This window comes from Ovis canadensis, chromosome 3 (assembly GCF_042477335.2).
Source record: "Ovis canadensis isolate MfBH-ARS-UI-01 breed Bighorn chromosome 3, ARS-UI_OviCan_v2, whole genome shotgun sequence".
NCBI classification, from domain to species: domain Eukaryota; kingdom Metazoa; phylum Chordata; class Mammalia; order Artiodactyla; family Bovidae; genus Ovis; species Ovis canadensis.
Window position 1 is genome coordinate 41,958,964 of NC_091247.1, and position 24,763 is coordinate 41,983,726.

Genomic DNA, 24,763 nt, shown 5'->3' on the forward strand with positions numbered 1-24,763 from the left:
AATAAAGTAACAACACTAATGAAACAATGTAGGTTGACCTAGTCAATCCTAAAATATCTACATACAGGTGTACTCAGTTTATAGACCTTCTGGAAAGAATGGCTAACCCGAGCTGGCTTCATGTGCAGCTCAGTATGCCTTGGGCTATCTCCCAGCTGGTGTGTGCTCAGGGAATGCAAACTGATCTTATTTTCACCTTCAAATAACATGATTTTACAGGTGGTTTGCTCCTCCCCACCCCATCAAGTTTCATTTGATACCTAATATTTATAAATCACTTTACAGTCTACAAAGCACTTTGACTTTTTTTGCACTTGGTTTTTCATCACATCAGTATGATGCCAGAATCATTTTTTTTTTCCAGACCAAAACAGTGAGGTTTTTTTTCCTTCAAAACCTTTACACTACCAGTCCCACTGGGGGGAAAAAAAGTAGATAAATGAGAGCCTCGTGATCTTGTCTCTGAAGAGGTCAGCTAGCAGCTAGGTAGAAATTGATGAAATGATCACAGTATTCAAAATTTGAAGTTCAGTCCACACCTATCAACAGGCTGCTTTCTCTTTGGGGAAGTACATTTACTTTTTCAAACCACCAGGGTCTCTTTAGTAGGTGATCTCTAGTGACCTGAAAGAGCTGGCTTGCTTCCCAAACTAAACAACTCAGTCCCTCCAGACCAGGGGAGTCCCAGTCCACATGGGGGATGCACCAATGTGTGTATACACACGCTTGCTCTCCCTCCGCTGTACATATTCATACACACACGTGTACACACATACCTGCACCAGCTCAGGAGGCAGAGCCAACGGGCTCATCGAATACCTCATCCCACACTGCCGGCCGAATCACATGTAATGAGTCCCCCTTCACTAGACTTCCCTGGTAGCTCAGACAGTAAAGAATCTGCCCGCAATGTGGGAGACCTGGGTTTGATCCCTGGGTTGGGAAGATTTCCCTGGAGAAGGAAATGGAAACCCACGCCAGTATTCTTGCCTGGAGAATCCCCATGAAAAGAAGAGTCTGGCGGGCTACAGTCCATGGGGTCTCAAAGAGTTGGACCCAACTGAGTGACTAAGAACACACACCACCAGACTTCTCACCTCTGTCTAAACAGTGTCTCTTAGTATCTTTAAAGGCACATAACTTTAGCAGATATGATTTCTTCATGCATCTCTCAGTCAATGGTGCCAGCTGAGGAAGAGGCACCAGAGAGACCCATATGCAGAGTGATAAGCACAAACTGTGCAGGTACCCCATGAAAAAGGATATGTGTTACCTGCATGGACGTGAAGCTGAGAAGCTGGGATCTCAGACTTTTTATTTATGAATATCTAAAGTCTGCTATGCTGAGACCCCTCTTTGAAGATCTTGGTGGATCCCACTGGCAAATGTGCTCAGTAACCTAAAGAAACCAGATAAGGTCTCTAACACACTCGGCTACCAGATTGCACCTTCAGTTTATTAGAGCCTGAGGGAAAGCCTGCACCTCTCAAAACCTATCATGCAGCTGCAAATCCAGTTAATTCCAAGAAAATGTAAAATTCTTTATACAGATTTCCAAAAAAAAAAAAAAAAAAAAAAAAACCAACCCTGGAAATCATTAAGCAAAGTTGGAGCAGGATGTTTTCTTTTAAGACAGTAAAACTGCCCCCTTCCCTTTCAAGCTTTCAGATCTTTTTAAACACCAGAAGCTCACAGATTAAGACCGCAGCCTGAACACATGCTGTGGACCAGGGCCACATTAAGATGAGCTCGGGGAATGGTCCGGAGGTAGAACCTTTTCTAAGTCCACCCTCTGTTCTGCAGAAAGGTGATAAAGTTTGGAAGGTGACTGTCATGCTGGCTGGAGTCTGGGACAGTCCCTGGTGGTGGTCCCCATGCACCTCCCCAGGGGAGGTGGACTTTTTTTTAAAGGTTATCTTCCTTACACACTTCTCCTCCTTTTTCTCATTTCCTTCCCTGTCCCCACACCCACAACCTGCCAGTGGCCAAGTCTGCAGGCCGCCAGGGTTCTCGTTGGGCCCTCTTTTAATGCTGAGATAAAATGTGCTTATTACTCCCACTTAATAGAGGCCTGAGGGTAATTTTGGTGACTCAGGGAAGATGGTAAATTAGTGGTGAGACCATGGGATTCAGCAGCCCCTCTCAGGGTCTGTGGCTCACCCCAAGACACCACACTTCCTCTTCTCACAGGGCAGCCCCACCGTATTTGCCATTGTGGACTTTTCATCTAAAAACGCATCTTGACAACCAGCCAATTATCCCTTAGTTATGGTCTTCATGACACTGGTGCTGGCCGGTATCCTGACACACAGAATAAGTGTGTCTAACTGAGCGTCGAGTAGAGTTCTAAAATCTTTGCAACATAGTAGCTCTGATGTATTGCTTTAAATACATATACATATATATGCATATGCATTTACACACACACATCTGATTGTGTGATAGCAGGCGTGGGGCGTTTGCAAAGGCAGAGATGGCATCTGTTAAATTGAGTTCTATATTTCCCGGTTCTCACGTCCCACAAATAAAACCTACAAAAATGATGATTTTTCAAACATTGAATCCTCTATCTCTGTGTAATGAGGCATGTAGAGAGGAGGAGAAGAATTTTTGTGCTTTTTTGCCTTTGGTGAAAATTCTCCAAGGAGTAATTTCATCTTTAAATGAAAAGTTTTGTATCAGGTGATTGTCTGAGCTCCAGGAATCACTGAAGCCTCAGGTTCAGATGTGAGGAGACACACAAGTGCACGTTCTTGTAGACACAGCCCCATACACCCATCACATGCACAAGGAATAAGGCAAAAGAAAGTGGAAAGAACTAATTTTAGAGTTTTTAATTACATTGTCATAGAATCTAAAGCAGCTAGGCAGTCAAGTACATCTTTTAGGTCTCCTAGTCCTTAAATATTTTGCCTGCTCTCCTGCAAATCCCCATGCCCTCTTCTCCCAATAGTCGAGGCAGAAATGAGCCTAGAAAACAGGCTCAGCACAATGGGTCACTCCCGAACACTCCTCAAAATCTGACTTTCCCACAGTCTGATAACTTTCAGGTCACAACTCTTATACGCTCGGGTCATTACTAATCTGTAGAGCTGAATTAATTCATCCAGGAAATGATACATGAATTGACAAAGCAAAGGAAAATGACTACACATATAAAACACCACCCAAAATATCCCAAATGCTTTCCTGCTGATACCCACATGGCACTGATACATTTTGCGTAATTTTTCAGCATTGAGAATCAATGCCAGCACTATCCCCCAGTGACCCCACTGTGGTCTGAGAAGAGAATATAGATTTCTACCTGGGGTAGGGACATTCGGACCATTTACAAGGAAACAGAGTAATTACAACCAAAGGGAAAAAGCTACCAAGAGGTGAAAACAGTTTTACCCAAATCTCAAAACTGGAAAGCAGATGAGTAACCTAGAAATGATTCAAGCACAGTTAACGTTCAAATTCTATTAAGCAGTTCGTTGTGGAGAACAAAGGAGAATATAGAGCCTCATTACACCAAGAATCTCAGTGTGTGCGTGTGTGTGTGTGCGTGTTAGTAGCTTTGTCCTGTCTATTGTAACAGGTTATCATCTGTAGATGATAACTTTGCAACTCCATGGGCTGTAGCCCACCAGGCTCTTCTGTCCTTGAAATTCCCCAGGCAAGAATACTGGAGTGGGTGGGATCTTGCCGACCCAGGGATTGAACCTCGTCTGCCGTATTGCAGGCAAATTCTTTACCGTCTGAGCCACTAGGGAAGCCCTTAGTAAAAGTATGCAGTAAAAGAAGAATCTTAGTAAAAGTATATAACCTACGTTTTGTAACTTTTCTTTTTCCTGTGCTATGTATTATGGCTGGCATACTACTAATAAAAATAAACTCCTATTTTAATGTTTGACTCTATATGCTTCTACACTTGAAACTGTACCTGTGAACTATAATTCAGAGTTGTTGTGTTTTTTAAAAAACCCTCCAATCCAGCTGCCACCACTATTTCCAATATTTCCAAATTTCCAATATTTCCAAATATTTATAACTAAATAATTCATATATTACTCTTTATCTATCTGCTGAGATTTTTCTGCTGAAAGTTAGATGAGTTTTTATCATTGCTATTTAGGAGTGGCAGAAGAATCGGTAAATTATATGCCAGCATTGGAGAAGGAAATGGCAACCCACTCCAGTGTTCTTGCCTGTAGAATCCCAGGGACGGGGGAGCCTGGTGGGCTGCCGTCTATGGGGCCACACAGAGTCGGACACGGCTGAAGTGACTTAGCAGCATACCTGGTGTTATAAAGTCCCTTTCATAAGATTGCTTGCTTCCCAATGTTTTATTTCACATTTGTAACTCAGTATTCAGTCCACCTCATTCTACAAACACATTAAGATAAAATAAACTCAAAAGTGTCTTATATATAACAACTTCAAACCACAAATTTTCTAGGCAACCCTAGCAAAAAGAACATCCAGATTAGGCCAAAAACATTGTATCCTGAGTACAAGTAGATACTGAGATCTTGTAAGCAACTGGACCTCAGCCAGGAAGCATGTGCATTCAGAAATGTGAAGGAAAAGTACAAGACATGCACATAACTGTTATTTGAAGTTGAACTTGAAAACAAATCTGTAGTGATTCATTGTCTTATCTCAGCCACATATCTGAGTGGCCAGTCCTCTTTCCCATTATGATGAAATCAGAATAATAGCCACCCCTCCTAATAGGAATCAAGACAGTATTTTGCTTAAACTCTATAATTATATGATGGCCTACAAAATAAACAGCTACCCAATCTTCTCTTCTCAAATCAGATTCATGTTGTTGAAGGTTGGGCCAAATACAAGTAAGAAGATAAAATATTATGGAAGGCACTGCTGCTGCTGCTGCTAAGTTGCTTCAGTCGTGTCCAACTCTGTGCGAACCCATAGACAGCAGCCCACCAGGCTCCCTCGTCCCTGGGATTCTCCAGGCAAGAACACTGGAGTGGGTTGCCATTTCCTTCTCCAGTGCATGAAGGTGAAAAGAGAAAGCGAAGCCGCTCAGTTATGTCTGACTCTTAGTGACCCCACGGACTGCAGCCCACCAGGCTCCTCCATCCATGGATTTTCCAGGCAAGAGTACTGGAGTGGGGTGCCATTGCCTTCTCCGCTTAGGGTTTACTGTTTTAAATGTTTTACATGCAATGCTATTTAGTTCTTATAGAAGCTTAATATAGTGGGTTCTTTACTGCCATGTTACAGATGATAAAACTGAGGCTCCTGGAGGTGAAATGACCTGCCCCCTTACAGACTGCCTGCACTGTGTATATACTCTATTGAGACACTGCCAACCGGAAAGACTGTGTAACTCAAAATTACCATCAACACTCTTCATCACTGGGGTGGCTTCCCAGGTGGTTTAGTGGTAAAGATTCTACCTGCCAATGCAGGAGACACAGGTTTGATGCCTAGGTCAGGAAGACTCCCTGGAGAAGGGAATGGCAACCCACTCCAGTATTCCTGCTTGGGAAACCCCATAAACAGAGGAGCCTGATGGGCTGCAGCTTCATACAGTTGCAAAGAGTCAGACTCGACTGAGTGACTGAGCGTGCATAGACCCTTCATCACTCTGAAGTGTCTCTGAAATCTTCTACTTCTCATCTCTCAAACCAGAAAACTTTTTTTCTCACATCACAGTTTTGATGCGAGAAGGAAATAAGAATTCAGCCAATATGCAGTCTTGTTTTATTCTACTACCTTGTAGCATTATGTTTTGGATAAAAGAATCATGGAAATTGACATTTGCCACTGATTTCCACTAGCAATTAGCAACAGGGTATTTTCTAATTTTCCTGTTTGTTTTTTTTTTTAAAGGAGCCCTGCCAGTTTTAATATTTTCAATCAAATCTTATTTTTCAAGTATCATCATTCCTTAGGGATATTTGAATTTTCAAGCCCTCTCACAGTGTGAAATTTGGAAGTAGGGAGTAGATTATTCCCTTTTCTCCATTATTTATCTCAGTAAAATCATTAAAGCAGCCTTTCCCAAAGCATCTTGAAATTTAATTTGCATTTCTGGTTCCTAGTTTGGCCAAGTTCTCTGTAGTTCAAGGTGTTTAACAGAGAGATCAGTGAAAGCAACTGAATTCCTGAATCAGGATACTGAGCTGTATCATCGGTTCACTTTTTAAGGAAATCCAGTTAATCAGAATACCATTCTTCCCCGATACCCAGGGATATTGTTCTTGAGGCTATTCATATTATTTTAACAGTTATAGAGTATTTGGAGTATTAGAAGTATACTACAATTGAAGAAAAGCCCCATAATTGATTTGTTAATGTTTTATTCTTCTCTTTTTTTTCTATTGGCATGTTCTTTACATGCACTCAATAAATATTAAACACTCAAACAACTCTCTCTCTTAGGTGGCAAGCAAACCTCTAGAATGTCGAAACAGTAGAGTGAAGAACAATGCACCTAATTGAAATGGCAGGGTAATTTGGAAAATAAAATTGAGTTGCTGCAAATCCCAAATTCCAGAATAAAAATGTTTATACTCACTTAAATGCAGATTGTTACTGGCTTTGAATAATTATTAGAATAAAAAATACTTGAACACCAACAATATACTTGATATGCACAGAACAAACACAGTCTACGTGTCTCGATTATTTTGTGCAAGGAAGTGCAGGGCACAATGAGCCTGACATTTTCCTAGGTGGTTTTGTTTTGAACACAGTTTATAAAGTGCCTGAATATGGTGAAACAATAGGCCAAGCCACCAAATGTACAACCAGTGTTCAAAATGTCATGGACATGATTCTTCAGAAAATTTTAAACCCATTAAGTAAGGAATAGGAAGCAAGCTAATAGAAATGAAATGGTTAAATGATTCTGATACTCAGTATCTTATTTTCCTCTCCAAACATATTAATTTAGAACACAGATCAATTCAAATTGTAAAATTCCAGATTCTCTTTGGTAGATGCTGGAGCCAAGGAAATGATGACAATTAAAATGAAAGTGGAAAAATGTATTTATTTGCATATGGAATTATGCAATGTTAACACATAATGACTCTAAAAGATATGATATTTATCTGTACAATGAGGATTAATCTTATCTACTCAGGGCTATACCAATCTTGGCAGAGATGCCAGCCATATCTTAAAAAGATAAAATCCATATGCTCTGTAGAGTTATAGAATATTTCCCATAAATAATGTATACAATAGACTGTAAATAAATAATACATTTATCTGAACTGTTCAAGAGTGAAGGGCAGGGTGGTTACTCATGAGATGGAATCTCTTATGAACGAACAATTTCAAATAAAAGTAATGTCCAATGGTGAGTTATCACAAAGTTCTTACACTAAAATATTCTTAAGTGGAGAGCAGGGAGGGGGTATTAAAATAATCCCAGATCAGGTGGGAACTTTCAAATAAATATTCCAACTAAATACAAAATGCCCAATTTAATTTTATTGCTTAAACTGCTATTGTGATTGTTGCATCATAGCTAATAGCATTTTACCTATTTTCTGCAATTCTTAATTCTCTCTGTACATTACTGGTTTGCTTTTTGGGGGGGTTTTGTTTTGATCAATGAAATAACTAGCTTTAGAATGTCAAGTATGAGTTTTTGTCCCATGAAACACATAGATTCTTTTCATTGTATGAATAATTTTAACTGCAGTGCATAGAAAGGAAGGTTACTACGGAACAAAAATTTAAAAAGAACCCACGTGCAGTGGTTAGTCCGCTAGGGCTTTACATAGTAAAATTGTTAGTCTCCATCTCTGAAGTATCTCCCTTTTGAAGCCCTGGAGACATATAAACTATTTTGACTTCGTGTAAATAGTGGAAGTAGGCTTTTGGAGACACTGTACACCATTTAGTATGAAATTAAGTTTTCAGATCACTAAGGAATAGTCTCTGAATTACAGAAAACACTATAGGTCACAGTTAATTATAGCTTGTCTATCAAATTAAGTTAACATTTGAGAACACATCCAAATAGTTATGGAGCCATTAAGAGGAGTGTTATTGTCAAAGAAATTCTTATTCATTCAACTTCTAATATTTTCAAAAGAAGAGAGATAAGCCTTTTTACAAGTTGGGATGGGATGAGGAAACTCTGGGTTTACATCAAATTGCTCTCTTCATTGTCCTTTTGACGACAATGTCGGTTTCATTACAAACTTCATTTTCCAGAGTTTCATAATAGTCATAAACACACTTGACTTTAAAGAGTTTCTATGGGACATAATGTGAATGCAAATGCAGAATAAAATGCAAATCATGGAGGTCTGGGACCAAATATGGACTATCAGTTAAGAATCCAGTTACTGAAAACAAACATTAAGGCCTTAAGAGGAAGAACACAAAGAGGCTGATATGAATCTTCATATCAAGTATTCACAGCCCTGAGGAAAGCAAACAAGAAGAACAGTCTTCAGTTTTTCACCTAATTATAAAGCACAGGGGTTTGGGAAGGTTTGATGACTTTGGTTTCTATTCATTCCTGTTCTGAAGTGAGTAACATTTTTCATCTTCTCAGGAAAACAAACCCACGTGTGGGTAAGAACCCACAAAGTACTCAAATAGGGAAACGAGACCTAGCAAACTAGTTCAAGTTCAAATCTCAGGCATAGGAGTCTTGCCAATCAGTGGGGAGAAAATGATAAGAAAAAGAAAGAGCTATAGTTCTGTCTTGCTAAATAACAATCAACAACCCAGACACTTACAACTAATGAATAATGAACATGTGATCATGTTGTGTTGTAAAGTGTAAGGAAAAATCTAGAGAAATGGGAATTCATCATAATAATTAATTCTAAGCCAGCATATATTGTCAGGGAATAACTTCTAATATCACTCAAAATGCGAATTATTTACTTACCGCTATTTTCTAAATGAGTTGGAATCAAGTATATTTAAATCCATTGTAAAATTTAAGACTTGATATTGTATCAAAATGAAAAAAAAAGACTATAAAATGTTGCTTAAACTTGTTAAACTCATAAAAAGTTGCAGTCATTTTATAAGTATTACTTAGTAAACTTAGAAACAGCATTTCCTTTCTATGGAAAAATGCCATTTAAGTTTTTCTTAAACATAACACTTCATTCAAAGTTCCTTACCTCATCTTTACAAATCCTTTTAATTACAAATGGAGTCATAAAGATATCAAGGGTAAAAATACATTTTTGAGGATTGTAAATAATATAAAATTTATTTTCACAACTTATTTATCCTGCATTAGTTTATACTGTATACAGTAGTGCATTGAAAAGCCAGAACATGGTTATTGCACTTCTTAAAGAGAGTTAATGACTTAGTTCTGGTTATAATTTGTATGTAACTGTATATACTCATGATACCAATAAACAACAGGTGTATAATTCAATAAATGTAGAAATAAGCATTTTTTTTTCAGTAAAGAATAAACTCTTTATGTTTTATTCAGTTTTAGAACTTCTGAACCAAGAAGCCCAGAAATATAAAATCATTTTAAAATATCTGCACTCTTATATTTCCCTTTAACAAGAACCTATTTCCTAGATTAAGAAATGTTATTTGGAAAAAGAGTGTTCAGAGAGAGTGTAGCAAAGTGTTGCCAATTGCTTTAATTCTGTACACATGAATGCATTAAATTGATTGAAATTGGATTCTAGTGACAAATATTTAAATGAATGTATTCTCACTTATTTTACATAGTATCTTTTATACCATTTATTAAAATGTCAGATTTAGAAGTGTGGGAAATCCAGCAGTTTCCCGATAAAGGTATAGCTCTACTTTCTGGAGAAGCTGTTTAAGACTTCAATACACTTTCCCAAATTCCCATAATCCTGAAACTATGGCATATTAAATTAAGGATACAGTGAAGGAGACTTTTTATCTTCTCCACTACACACACACACACTCATCTGCTTGAATTTTTCAAAACTGATCTCATACATGTTAGGTTTATTCACAAATGTGAAAGATAGTAAAATATCCAAAACTTCACTGGATCCCCAAAGTCAAATTCTGGAATAATTATTTAAATTCAAATTGGGAACCTGTATTTTATGTTTTAGACCCTAACCTTTTAACAGGTACCATATCCTGAGGTTTCCTGCCTAGTAAGGACACCAAGCCCTATGTGACTTAAAGCAGTATTATTTTACTAAAGATTTTGAAAACTTTTAGGCCTAGCATCTGCACAACTGTCAGAAACACTATGTCACATGTATTCTATTTTTATTTCTTTATTTGTAAAAGAAGACTTTCCCATAGTTTTGATGTCATTTTAAAATATTAAATTAATTTTTTGCACATAGGAGAAACAGCAAAAATGTTTGTTTCGATTATAACATAAACTCAAGTGCTACTTTGATACAAATACGACAGATATCACAATCCAAAAAAGGCCATGGAAAATGCTACAGTTGCAAACATTCAAGACTGTGTAACAAAAATGACTGAGAATGGTATCAATTTACTATCCTTCAACTATTTCCATGACAGTGGAGTCAAATAATGTTGAATTATAGACCTTCTTACAGGAAGTCTTATTTCGTGTTCGTTTTTTGATCATTCCCCTGCTAGTCCCTATAGGAATTTGGCTGTATGCCGACTTTAAAAGTTTCTGTATACATACGCAGGTTGTGTTTGATGACTAAATGATCATTTATTAAAACTTAAGCATTTCATGTTGGTTTGACATATTTACGTTTCATGAGAAAATATTGCTATTGCAATGGCAAGCATAGCATTACCAATGTGAAAATACTTCACTTGAACTCATTTGACAGCATTTTCATTTATACGTGTTTTAATACAACTTGTTATGCATTCTTCAGTTTCTCCAACTCCACCTGCGAGGGAAGGTAAGCTAGTTTTATACCATAGGCCCCTTGGTAATACTGTAGTCTATCTGCTTGGCCTTAAAAAACCTATATTTCTACTATGGGACCACAAATAGCCTTTGTTTTTAAGAGTACGGAGTTTCACTGCATAATTTTCCGTCCGTCACCCGGCAACAGCTGTGTTTTAAATCTTTTGGACTATGACAAACATTTTAACATTTAAACATACGAGTGTTTGAAAACATAATGATTTAAAATTTGTTTGTTTTCAAAGTTGGGCCATTATAGCATGATATTTCAGTTACTTTTTTGAAAGCAAGGCCCTTATTTTAAGGCCTTTTCTCCTTCCTTCTTCTTGCTTCTACTAGTTAAACTTCCCCACGTTTTGTACTAAAAATCTCTAAGTTAGGACTGATAGCAAGAGTCCCCACAACCACTCTATATATTTCCAAATCATGAGCCATAGAGTCACTCTGCTGGGAGAGGAACTATTTGAGTGACCTATTGCCACAGAGCTAGTTAAATCACTGAACAATAGTTACTGTTATGGGGCTTTACCTTGTACAAAGTAGCATTAGTATCATTGCTTTCTACTAACCATAGAGCTTGCACTGGGGATTTCTACTGAGAAAGAGAGAAACTAGGAAAGGGGAATAACTTTTACAGCATTAACATTTAGACTTTGAGACATTTAAAAATGTAATCGATCTCAACCTATCTGCATTGAGTCTGTACCACTTTTTTTTTCCTCTCAAATGTCTTTGGCGTGCCCCTAATAAGAATCAATACATCCCTACTCTGACAGTCACACATAAATACACGCAAAGAGCCAATCAGAAAACAATAAAAACACACCTGGTAAACAACTATCTTTGAAATCAAAGGATACTAAGCAACAAAGGGCCTAGAATGAACATCCCAATTAGCCACTGTAGTGACAAGCAGTCAACACCTTATTATTTAATCATTAAAGAGAATCTTGCCATAATTTCCCTCTGACATATTTCAAGAGGAATTAAGAGTATCCCACATGACTCACAACAACAATCAAAAGTAAAGTCAGATTATTCTAAGACTCCATGGCCTTCAAGGCTTGTGGACTCAGAGGTTTCAGGATTAAGACATTAAGTGAGACCCTAGAAGTACTTACAATTTAAATAAGTTGTGTCCATGTGTTAAGCATTTAGAAACAGACTAACTGACATTTTCCTATCCCTCCATGATTGTGTCCAGTTTTTCTTAATGGATGAAAACAAAACTGCTTGCATTCCTAGTATTAGTAAATATCCCTTGGCCTCATCTATTTTTTTTTTCTAAAGCAGTGGATCCAATATATGAAGAACATTAGGCCTCCCCATCCCTTAGCAACACCTCCTCAAAAGAGAAAGCTTAAATCTCCCTTGGAGGTGTCCCCATCCCACTTCGCAGGGAAGGGGTGTTTTCCGTCAAGTTCAAGTTCAGTTTTAAGACAGTCATCTCAAAGGATGCTTTAGAAACAACGTTCTGGACTCTTCAAATAAAACACTGCCACCTGGGTTCCCTGGCCCCACTGGGAAACCAAAGCGCACTGGCCCAGGGCTGCCCCTGATCCCAGAGTCCCGGAAGCCTGCCGCTCTCCGGCCTGGGCTCTGCAGCCCTGGTGGCGGTCCCCCCGGTCCCCCCACCCCCGTCCCCGGGGACCTCAGCAGCGCTTGGCATTTAACCTGCCTGGCGAGCTTGACTTTCTGGTTCCATCTCTGGGAGCCACATTACTTCTCCCCAGATGTCAGAGGCAAATCTAGATTAACATGCAACAGGGCGCCCTGCGCAGCCCGCCAGCCCTCAAACAGGAGCTGTTAAATGCAGATTCAGCCGAGGACTCCCCGGAGAGCTGCTGTTGAATAAAAATTGTAATCCAAAGGGACCTTTTCTTTGCCTCCCCCTGCTTGTGGGAGAACCCGGGTTGGCGCCTGAGCACAGACTCAGCTAGTCCCACTCGCTGCGAGGGGGCCAGGCCACCTCGGTTGGTGGCCTTCGGGGGCCCCAGGGATTCTTGCTTCTCTCTCCTCTCCCTCTCACGACAATCCTTGGAGTGGAAAATGCTTAGATTCAAGGAGTGGCGAGAAACAAACAACTCGAGGAAGGAAGGCTTTATTCGACAGAGCCTTCCTGAAGGGCGGCCTAAAGTCCAGCGTCTGGCAACCAGATTCTTTCCCGTCTAACCTCTCTTGGCGACCCCAATTCCACCCTGGGTCCCCCAAACTCGCGCTCCGCCTCCCCGTGCCCTCCGTCCCTCTCCATCACCAACCAGGCTCAACCCTGGCCTCGACGTCTCGCACGGTAGGCCCCTCTCTGCACCCGCTCCCAGGGTCTCAGCCCGGCCCTCGCCGCCTGCCGAGACTGGTAAGGCCGGGTGCCCCTCGCTGCCCCCAGGCCCCGGGCGTCGGGAACGACTGTGCCGAGCGGGGAGCGAGGCCGTCAGGAGAGGGCGCCCTGGAGGCCTGCGCCCGAGGTAGGTGACTCTCGGACCTGGGACATCGGGGTCTGGGAGTGGGAGTCGGGGGAGGGCGTTGAGGGTAGGGTGAGAGCGGGATTACGGCTTCTGGGGGCATCTTAATCTGATGAGAAAAACAAAACAAAGCACCAAACTAAGGACGCCCCAAGGCCAAGTAGATTTCCTCCAATTGAGCCCTCCGGGAAACCGGCTGGTATCCAAGTCGTGGATTTCAAGTCCCCGCGCGGGTGGCAGCCTTCGCGCCCTCCGAGGAGAAAAGTAAAATAAAATAAACCCTACTGCCCACAGGCCCTAGAGACAGAGGGGCTAATAAGCAAACGACGCCCCGCGCTCGCACCACACCTGAATCCCGCAGCACACCCGCCACTGGGGCTCAAACTGGCTGGGCCGCATTCGCAGACAGGTGTCGAGGCAGTCCTTTCCCCGCCCGGCCCCTGGGGACCGGCGAGCCGGCTCCAGTTAGAAGTACTGGCGCCCACAAGGCGGCCCTAGTGCCTCTTCCCTCCGTCCCACCTCCCAGGACAGGGGACTCCACCCCGCGAGTGAGGCACAGTCCCGCGTGCGCCCCGCGCTCTGCGCGCCCGTCTCCAAAGGGAGCCCAGGCACACTCGCTCCTGCCTTCTGGGAAAGGGACAATTCCAAAGCACAGACTTGGGGTTTGCTGCCCTGCGCCCAACTGAGACCTCGGTGAGCCCGAGAGGGTCCCGCGAGCGCGCCCACGCGCACAGGCCCACCGAGCCACGAGCTTAGCCAGAGCTGCGAAGCCCCCACTCTTCAGCGGCCGGGAGGGAGGCACGCTGCTCACTCCATAGTTGGGGGAGGAGAATGAAGTACCAGTTTTTACCCCTGGCCACTGCCCACCAATGCGCATGTTTCAAATAAAGGTAACTGAGTAACAAAAGTTTACCTAAGGAGTAAAGGAGGAACCCAATTTTGTTTTACCAATTTTGTACCCCCTGAAACACCCCTACTCTGATCCTTTATCTTTGATTTTAATAAAATAATGATTCGTTGAGGAAAATGGGGTATAAATCTTCATTTTGGAGGCAATTAAAGTGTTGATTTCATTCATGCCCCTAAGCGATTCTTGTAATTTGCTCAAATAGCTTTATGTGCCCAGCACTCCGGAGCTTTTAGAATCCCATTTTCTAGTTAGGCTTGTTGGATTACAATTTTTATTCAACAGCAGCTACCCGAGGGTTCCTCAGCGGAATCTGCATTTAACAGCTCCGGGGAGAGGGCTGGCAGCCTGAACCAGGCGGGAGGCCGAGCGGCTGGCGGGGTGGAGACCGGGGCCGCTTGCTGGTTTCCCACCTCGGCGGGGCAGCACCAGGATCGCGCAGGCTGCCTGTTCCCGGCACTCGTCTACACTGCCGAAAGTTTGTAACTCGCCAATTAGAAAAGACCCGGCGAGGTTGACGCTTTTAAAGCTCAGCTTTGCCTACCCTCCACTTCTTTGGGGAAAAAGGAGAAATTCCGCCTCTGCCGAGGGGGTCACCCAGAGAAATCCAGATTGGGGATTGAAGGGATTGAAGGGAGAGGAGCAAACTTGAAGACGACACCCAGACGAGGATTCGGGCACTTCGGCAAGGACTCTGCAAGACAGTCGCTGGCCAACCGTGATCATGGCAGAGCTTGCAAAAAAAAAACTGTATGACTGGTTGTCCTTTGGCTTAACAAAGGCAGGCTGCTCTCTCTCACAAGACAGGACTCACGTGCCAAGTCAGAAAGAGAAACAACTCAGGGCCTTCACTTATAGGTGGACAGGCGCAGGAGGCCCGCCACCCAGATCTCAAGACGCCCTGCCATAACTCGCAACCGAAAGCTGTCCTGAACCCTGTTCCATCTCATCCATTCCTCACGTTTTCACTTTCAGTGCATTTTCTCAACTCCTTGGGGCCGACACAGAGACAGGAGTGAGGGAGAGAGGGACTAGGAACAAACATTGGTGTTGGGGTGAGAGAAATCTACCCCCACCCCCAACAACTTCAAATAAAAGTCGTCCCCACTTAGCAACGCAGCGGAAGAAGGGCCTGGAGGGAGGACGAGAGAGGAGGGGACGAAGCCAGCGGAGGCCGGCAGCGAGAGCAGGGCGGCGCGAAGTCCCCCACCCGCCACACCGCCACACCGCCACACCGAGGGAGTTGCAAGGAGCCCCTGACGCAGACGCTTCCAAAAGCTGCCAACCCAGAGGGCCTAGAGCACGTACCGGCTGGAGGATGAAGAGAAAGGAGGAGGAGAAACGTCCATATTTATCTGTTTTTCTAACCTCGGCCTGGTCTTATTTTTTCTATTAAGTACAATAAAATGGGCGAGCTTGCAGCGAGCACTGCACAAAGCAATGTTCAGTGAGGTCTAGAAGCGTTCGGCCGAGGAAAACTGACAAGACAGGCTAATGAACCGTATAGACAGGGAGAAAATAGCAAGCATTTGCTAGATTTCAAACCCTCCCTGTCTCTCTCAGACCACCTATCTTGGGTTTATTCCTAATAAAATAAGAAATAAGCAGTCTTTACACTTTTCTTTTCTTTGAGAGAGAAGGGGGAAAAAATGCTCCAGAACAAAGCCCTACCACCAGAGGCGGTCACTGGCAGTTAACACTCCCATTATTGTAGAGGGTAAATAAAATAAAGACAAAAATTAAAAGCGACAAGAAACAGGTCAAGTTTGCAGGCAAAGCTTTTACAAGCTCATCTCTCCAGGTCGAATCCCAGAGCCAGCCTTAATGAAGCAATAATAGCCACATTATTCAAAAATTTTCATTTCGATGGAAATGTATCTAAAAGGGACTTAATCATATGCAAATAATAAAAGGAGGTGGTAGTGATCCAGCAAGCAATATGCATACAGATTTTTTTCCCAGGGATGTTGAAATTGAAAAGCGCATACCTGGTCAGTTAGATTTGCTGATCTTGTTATATCTTCACTGTCTGATTTTGATCCTCCTTCTCTATCGTCTATCACCAAATCGATAGGCATTTTCCCTTTCAAACAGCTAATATACCGGTGGCAGAAATTGTCACATAATTCGTGTACCTACATTATGACAGAAATAAAAAAATGGAAATATAATCAGGAGTTCATAAATGACATTGACAAGTGCAATCCACCCCCCTTGTGAGATCCAAACTTCTAAACAGGGGAAACACAGGGCAATTGTCCTCCAGAGACCCCCAGACGCATCCAGAATTAGGAATAACTTTCTTTTCTTACAAAATAGAGATATCCCAGAAAATTGACAGTGACAAGATGCTTCACAGGCTACAACATATTCAACACCCGTGTTAAATTCATCTGCTCCTGGGGCCGTGGCCATTAAAGAGGTGACCTATGTGGGTGACATTTAAGGTAAACTATTTAATTTTGTCCAGTTATTTTTATCATAAATCCTTTCCAACATGTCTAAGAAAAAAATTAAATATACATATATATGTATGTATATAAAGGACCAGTACTGTGTTGGTACAGGATATATGCCTGACAACCCAAGTCCCTTTAACATTGGTAATTAGGGTTTCTATCTATAAGAAGCATATATTAGGATGCTTCCTTTAAAAAAAAAAGACTCATGATATGGTGTCTGTGGGGGGAACCCTTACAGCCACAAAAAGGTATCAAACTGATTAATTTTTTAAGGGAAAAGAATGCTTCAAAATATTTAGGGATAGGTGGAGCGGTGTCTTACAGGACACAGGCATCACTGACATGCAAAAATTCACAAGAAACCCCAGTGTGCTTGCAATTTAATGTTACTTTGAATTACAATGCATTAAGTTTTTATTGCTGAGATTTATAGAACAGCTAGCAAAATCATGTTATCCCACACCCTTTCTTGAGTGTGAAGGTGGGATGTGTGCAGGATTTCCAGATTCAAGAAACTGACACAAATATCAACTCTGCTTTGTCTCCGAAGAACCTTTAAAGTGCCTCCCCCACCGCCTCCTCCACACTCCTTGCCCACTCCTCCTCCCACTCCGCTCCCACTCCGCCTCTCCCCCTGTATCTGACCCGCCACTGCTCTCAGACTGTCTTCCAGAAACTCACTAAAACTAAACAAAGGTAGTTTAGAGGTAGCAAAGAAGACTAGGAGGAAGAAGAGAAGGTACAACCTGTGAAGCAAATTCAGGATAGCTTTCTAAGCATCCAAGGGGATGCAGAGCCCTGCAACTACTTACACAAAGCCAGCAAGGTATTAAGAATGAATACAAGGCTAGGGCGTTTGTGATCCCAGTTTTAGTGTCTGAAATTGTAATTAAACTGCAAAGAGAAATGGACTCAAAGATTGGCCTTGACACTAATTACCAGAAAGAAAGACGTTTATGCAAATATCTTCAAAGCCTGAACTTCAGCCATTCTGAACCCTCCCCTTCTATGTGTTTGGGCGTGAGGGGGAAGCAAAAGGAGAAAAAAAGCCAGAGAAATTACCTTCTCTAATTCCAACAGATGAAACCTTAATACTTGTATGGCTTGAATCATCTGCAAAGATACAAAAAGAATGAGCGGCCCCATTCGTAGTTTGCAGAAAACTGGCTGTCATAGCTCTAACATCCCCAGCCCTCCCCTCCCCCCAGTAAATAGAGTTATTTTGATTTATGGCCATAACACTAAAACTTAACAGCAGCGACTGGGTACCATCTAGAGGTTTATATTTCTTAAGGAGAAAAAAACAGCTAAAACAACAACCAAGCATCTAAGTGGGGGTCATAAACACTCTTCTTGCCCACAGCTCCCCTCTTTCTCAGCCCCACTGCCCCTGCACCACCCCCAAAGGTATTTCCCTGGAAGGCGTGCACGGAAAATATTCCCAATAGTCTCCAAGCTGGCTTTTCACATTGCAAACTTTCTGCCGCCTTCTGCACACCTTTCCGATAAACTGGTGGTTTGGGGGGTCTGGCCTGGTTGCTTGCCCTCATGACGCGACTTTGAGGGCTGGGAAGTCCGCAAAGTTTAAGCACACACGCTGACAGGCCCGGAGATAAATCCCCGGGCTGATTAGAGCCGCGCTGCCCGGCTGTCATAAAAAACAAAAGCTCGCGTTTCCCTGCGCCGGTTCACCCGGCCCCTCTGGAGGTGAATTTATTTCCCCGGGACCCCGTCCCGGCCCACTTGCCGGGTGGATGGAAACCCTTGCAGCCCACTTGCAAGCTACGGGAGGACGGGTCTAGAAACCTCAGGGCTCTCAAAGCAAAGCTTGGGGAGAAGGCGGGGGTGGGGAAGGGAAGATGTGGGGAGGGGAGTAAGGGGTCCGCTCTTACCAAGTTATCCAGTTCTGGATTAGAAGAAAAGAGAGGTTTTTCTGCGCGAATCTAAATACAAGTGAGAAGGAGAGGGGAGAGGGAGGGGAAAGGGGGGGGGGGGGAGAAAGAAACATTTGAAATCTGGTCGCCTTCCTAGTTTCTTGCCTCATTACGCTGTCGGGGGCAGGATGTAACCTCTGGGACAGACTCGGTGACACCGAGTTCGTCCCGTGCAGAAACCCTTCAGTGTGAGTCAAATAATCCGAAAACAAGCCCAGAGCACAGGGTTACTTCTCCTAGCAGTGTGCTGCTAAGAGATCCCTGCCCAGCTCGCCAACTCCAAGGAAGGTCCTGCGCTGGGGGTTTGGGGTCGCATTTTACAGAGAGAGCTTTCTGCGTCGGGTTAGGGCGCGGGAGTGGGTCAGAAGTGGGGTGATTTTCAGGCATCCGCAAACAGACACTGATTTAGGAGGAAAAGCTCAGGGAAGATGTAACAAGGCCTGGCTTAGGGCAGACTGTTCAGCTGGTTACTTTTGCAAATGTGCTGGGGCGGGGGGGCGGGTGGAGGGAGGTTCTTTCTTTCTTTTTTTTTTTTTTCTTTTTACTTTTGAAACATTGATTTTGCTGACCTGTTTGGCGAACACGGCTATATCTTCATTGAATGACTCTGACGAGCAGACGTCCCCGCCCGCCACCCCCGGCTCGCGGGGGGTACAAGTAGCTAATTCACATTTCTCAAAAATCAGTGCTAAGAGAGGGAAGAGGGGGTGTCTGCAAGAAAATACAACAGTCACAAACAACACAATGGTTAGTCCCGCGGTAGTGAAACAAGGAGCCCAAGAAAAACAGCCGGACGAGCTCAAGACGGGGACCTCCCTCTCCCTGATTTTGACATCTCCTTGTTCCCCTTCCCCCATCCCTACCCCCCAGGTGACTGCTCACCTCCCTTTCCTCCTTTGGCCCCCCAAAGTCGGAGGCCCTAAGCCATGGACCGTATCTGAAGACCGGTTCAGCCTATCTGGCCTGAGAAATTAGTAACATTTGCTAAGAATAAAACCCAAGCGGTTCCAGCAGCCATTTTGAATTAAGTTTCCCACCCCGACCAGCCCTCGGCCCTCCGATGCACAACCAGGACCTGGAAGAGGAGAAAGGCGCCGGGCGCAGGAGGTGGGAAATCTCGTTCAAGTGGGTTGAGGCCGCCCCGGGAAGCTCAAACTCTGGGGACCTTGGAGGCAGGCGCTCAGCTAACTTGGGGCAAGGATCTCTCTGGCTGTGAGACCGACCGACTGTCAGAGGGCTGGACGACGGATCCTGACCCCAAGGCCCTCAGAGGGCCGGAGGGCTCCTCCTTGTCTCCCGGCACACTTCCCTCTCTTCGCCGACGGTCCCCACTGCCCCCCTCCCACCCCCTAAGAAAGTTCCTTCAAATGTGCCTGCGGTCAGGCCTTTCATTTTGTCCCCACGTAATGGCAAAGCAGCTAGTATTGCAAGGGGCCTAGATGTTGCTTATCTCAGCCCATTAAAAACAAAACAAAACAAAAAAAGCCTCTTCTAATGCCCAAAGAGGTGTCTCGAGTCTTTTATTAGCTCTCACAGCCCGGCTGGGAATTTAACAGTTTGGGGTCCTTTTCAAAGCTTCCCCAAATGTTCTGTCCGGGAGCTAAATCATTTGCAGTTAACGCTGCGGAGAGGACGCTGGGATTTCAACAAGCCCATGGCACAAGGGACCAGAAGATAAAGCAGAAAGGGTTTCCAGTCGGGGAGGGTCAGTGTTACCTGATTTTTTTGTTTTTCAAAAGAAGAAATAAATAAAAATAAAAGTGGCTGCAAAGTAAAAAGCGGTCCCCCAATAATACATCAGCACACAGTAGGCACAGTGACTTTCAGAGGGTTTTGGTCTAACCCCAGGGCCCGGGAGAACACGGCGTGAACCGCAGCGAACACTACACCGGCCGAGAGCACCCCGCATCTACTTCTAAATCCTGCAAGTTTCGCCCTTAAACACAAAGTCCTAAAACGGCCAGAAGTTTCTTAAGGTCTGTAACAATTCACAGTGAGCTTCTCTCCTCGACTACAGTGGTCAAACTCCATAAATGCAAAGCCTGTTCCCCTTTGCCTGACCTGCAACTGTCCTCCCTTGATTTTATTGTGCGGTGGCAAGGCCAGCATACGGTGGCTGAGTAAACTTAGCAAGTCAGAACAATCAGTGGCTTAAAAGATTTTCCTTTAAACTAAAAGTTTCGTTGCAACACAAAGGCGCCTACGTTTAGAAATCCCCAACACTCTCCCCGAGAAGTCGAGCAAGTGAGGACTCCAACCCGCTGAACTACGGAGCCGGAGTCTGCGGGGGGTGGTGGGAGGCCGAGGGACCTTTGGCAACTTCCGCACGGCGACCCCTCCGCGGGCATGGCCTCGGAGGAGCTGGACACTGGACCCGCGCGGAGCCTGAGCGGAGACGGGGGCGGGGGGCGTCTGGGCTGGCCGCCTCCCCCAATCTCCATGCAAAGAGAATGAAAAGTCACCGAATAATGTACCTCCAAATCCAGAGAGCTCTGACTTTCCTCCTATCGAGGGCAAAGGGAAATGGGGAAAGAAAGCCTCGCCTCGAAACTGCTGAACCTGCTGCCCGTCGTACCTACCCATAAATGGCATCTTTATCTCTCTTTAAAGCGTCATTGACCGAGGAACCCATGCTGGGAGCCATGGCGTTGGTGTGGGCTGTGTGCGGATACTGATGCGAGTGCAGAGGAGGCCCGTGGTTCAGGTGGTGGACGGGCTGCATGGACCTGGCCGCATGCGGGTCCCCATACATCGTGGAGGGAATGCCTACTCCATCCATGCCCCCGTAATGGGGAAGATCGTCGTACTGCATGACAAACGGGAGAGAAACAAGATTCAGAAGGCCAGGCAGGCACATAGGGCAGACAGCAGGGCACGGAGCTTATACAACGTCAGTCCAGCTGGATCCTTAACCCCGAATTCGGGGGCCTGGCCTCTCTGTAATGGAGATTTCTCATTAAAAAAAAAATTTTTTTTAAGGTAAAAATTCTAGGATTCTCAGTGAGACTCGGCTAGATGGAATGGTCTTGCCCTAACTTGTGTCCCTATCAACTAGTCAGAAATTCAGGATCCTTTGGCAAGGAAGGAAGGAAGAAAGAAGGAAGAAAGGGAGGCATTCTCCCGGAGGGCGGAAGGTAAATTGTGCATGTCTCTAGAGGAGGAAATTCAAAATCACAATAATAAAACGTGCCAGGACAGTGTAACAAACCTGCCTAGTTTCACAGCCCCTTCCCATCAGGGAGAATTAAAAAAAAAAAAAAGTTACGATGAGAACAGCTAAGCCAAGCACGTGAATTCAGACAGGCTTCTCATTTTATTTCCCTGCCAGCGTGGGGTTAGGCAGTCCTGCAAGACACTGCATTTCCTTTGCTCTCCAAGACAAACTCTGCAAAATCATACAAAACTAACTGCCCCCTTTATAAATGAAACTCAGAGAAGGGTAACTTCTCTTGGACATTAGGGCTGAATTTAGAATTAGCCAATATTCCCCCCGAGTTAAAAGAAAATGTATAGTTGGAGCAGTTACACTACATTTTTTCTACTGCTATGAACTTTCTCCCTAAACTAGAAGGCAGTGAGGTAGATGTTAGTCATCAGGTTTAAAGCAAATTTAAAAGTAAATGCACATTCATTCTACCACCCCCCCCCCCCCATCTTCCTTCTCCAGAAAAACTACTTTCATATTGTCATTATTTTTGTGTGCAAAATTTAGCTATTGAGGTTTTTCTCATTGCTTCATTTCAGGCAAGTTCTTTTCCCAAGATTTGGAGGCACCGAGAGTGAAATGATTTTCAAAGAGGAATTGCCACTTTCATCTCCTTAAAGCCAGAGGTGTGAAAAGAGTTTGGAAGAACGCTGACATTTGCCTGAACCAAAGGAGTAAAGAAAAAATGTGTCAGCCTAGTAACTTTCTTTTGCAAACAGCGCTTTGAGGGCCAGGGCACAATTTATGCAAGGAAGGCTTTTTGTAGATCCCCTTTCTTTAAAGGAACTACCTCTGTTGGGTTGTCATTGTCTCACTTTACTCTCACTACATTTCCATTCAAATAGGAATATTGGGGAAATTAGTATTGCATTTTTAAAGTGAATAGTTGTGTGCTTAGTATCCAATTAGTGTAGGGCTTTGCTAAGAAAAACTTACAAAATATTACCTTGTATAAAAAGTCACGTACATTAAAATTACTTTAAAAAGATGAATGCTTTCCGACCCCCCAAAAACTGTTGTACTATGACAGTTATTTGCTTAAAAATGCTAAACCCTTCCAGTGATATTAAAGAGCATAATCAATAACATATCAGAAGTTTCTCACTGCTTATTTTAGTTTAAAAATAGCTTTAAACTTCTGCTCCTTGAATGTTCAGGCTATATAACATCAAGTATCCAGCGCTTTTTGATTTTTAAACAGATGATTGTCCGAGCTTGTATTTTTATTTATATAGCTGCTGGTTAGGAACCTATAGGAAACTTGATTACTTGAATTAACAATTACATGTAACATGCATAAGTCTACAAATGCATTGACTAAATCCTCTTGCTTTAGGCCACGGCTTTAGGAGCCTCATTCAAAAAAAGACAGAGAAAAAAGGAAACTTTTTAGCAGTGTCTTTCAGCCACGTTTCAATTTAATCTCACATTTGAGTTCCACAATTGTTTTTTAATACGTACCCTTTGCGCCATCGGCCTCCCTGGCTCCCTTCCTACTTCAACTTCTAATATATCCTCTTTAAGGCCAGTGTGAAAAGAAACAAATACGTAAACTCCCCCGGAAAAAAAAAAAAAAAAAAGCACGACGAAAAATCCCTTAACGTCTCCAGCAACGTGAGCTACTGGTCCCAGATCTTCGGTCTACGGGACCTGAAGCAAAGCGCCCGAGTCACTGAGCATAAAAGCGCTCCGTTTCCAAGACAGCAGCAGGGGCAAGGAAAAAAAAAAAAAGCAGATCTTCTCTCCCCAAAAAATCAGTTAAAAAAAAAAAAAAGCGCGCCCCTCAGACCCAACTACCAAATCTCATGGCTTTCTGCCACTCCGGCTGTCAATCACAGGCGAGGTTGTCAACGTGGTGAATGAATGATCATCCGCTCTGTCTTCTTCTGGTCAGAACACCTCAAATGTTAATATTCAAATGCACAAAGCCCTAGCGTTCGCTTCCCTTGAATCAGTCCTAATTCCTAATCAGTTTCTCTCTTCTCTCGCTCGCTCTCTCTTTCTCTCTCTCTCTCTCTCCGTCTTTGCAACTGCTGCACTGGAGGGAGATTAGAGGAGGAGGTTTAAAAAAAATGTCTGTCTGAGTTTGTCTTAAAGGAGCCACGATCGATGCTGCCCGCTTGCAGTCCCCGTGCGTGTGTAAAGTGTGTGTTGCACAGGCGGAGAGGTGGATTCCGACCAGAATGCTAGAACCCGGAAGTAGTGGTGGCCATAACAGGTCGCGTCTTACACAATGCATTGGGCTGCAGCAAGTAGACTCCTCGGCAGGGGTGGGTGCGCGAAGCGAGCTCTGGCCGCACTGGAGAGGCAGAAAGGCGCTCCATTAAATCGCACGCCCAGGCACAAACACCCACACACCCAGGGCACACGCGCACAAGCGCAGGCAGAAGCCCCCCGCCGCCGGTTTTATTTTCCGTATTCTTTTCTCTCCCTCCCCCTCCAGACTCTCTCCCCAAAGCTCTCTTGAAATAAATCGGGAATAAACGCGGGACAAACCGCAGCGGGAGTGTTTTTCGCACAGGGTTCGGCGGATAGACTTCCTGACTTTCCTCGAAATTATTGGGGTCTGACTGTGTTTTTCGGGTCGGAGGGGGGGCTGATGCAGAAAGTAGTGGATTCTTAGAACCAATACTCCACGTATAAAAGTCAAACCGAGAGCGAAGAGGAAGAGGAGAGCAGGAGCAAGGCTGCGAAAGGGTCTGCTTAGGAGTTCTGAGAACGTGGGGTGGGGATGGCTGGGGCTTTCTGCAGATCTAGCTTAAGAGTTTTTTGTTTTTTGTTTTTTTGCTGTCAGAGGTGGACACTCGCCCCGAGAAAGCAAATGCTTGTCTTTTCTCATTCTGGGGGTCTGAACCTCCCCATCTCCTAGTCCCGGAGGCCCCAGCCCCAGCCCCGGCGTCCTGCGCGAAGTGAGAGAGGAAGGGAGGGAACA

General features: G+C 43.8%; 1 protein-coding gene across 5 annotated transcripts in view; it reads right to left on the reverse strand.

Annotated features, from left to right (window-relative positions):
* MEIS1 (Meis homeobox 1) overlaps window positions 1-24,212 on the reverse strand; it is a 146,115-nt gene extending 121,903 nt beyond the window's left edge. For 2 of the 5 annotated variants that reach the window (XM_069580336.1, XM_069580338.1), the window contains exons 1-5: window positions 23,293-24,071; window positions 21,206-21,432; window positions 19,196-19,337; window positions 17,755-17,805; window positions 16,219-16,365 (exon numbers count right to left, since the gene is read on the reverse strand). In XM_069580336.1, the coding sequence (XP_069436437.1) occupies window positions 16,219-16,365; window positions 17,755-17,805; window positions 19,196-19,337; window positions 21,206-21,432; window positions 23,293-23,304 (579 nt within the window). In that variant the 5' untranslated portion in view covers window positions 23,305-24,071. Of the gene's footprint in view, window positions 1-16,218; window positions 16,366-17,754; window positions 17,806-18,584; window positions 18,636-19,195; window positions 19,338-19,701; window positions 20,038-21,205; window positions 21,433-23,292 lie in introns of those variants that run through there. The other 3 variants (XM_069580337.1, XM_069580335.1, XM_069580340.1) reach the window with 3 other exon arrangements.
* Between the last annotated feature and the right edge of the window lie 551 nt (window positions 24,213-24,763).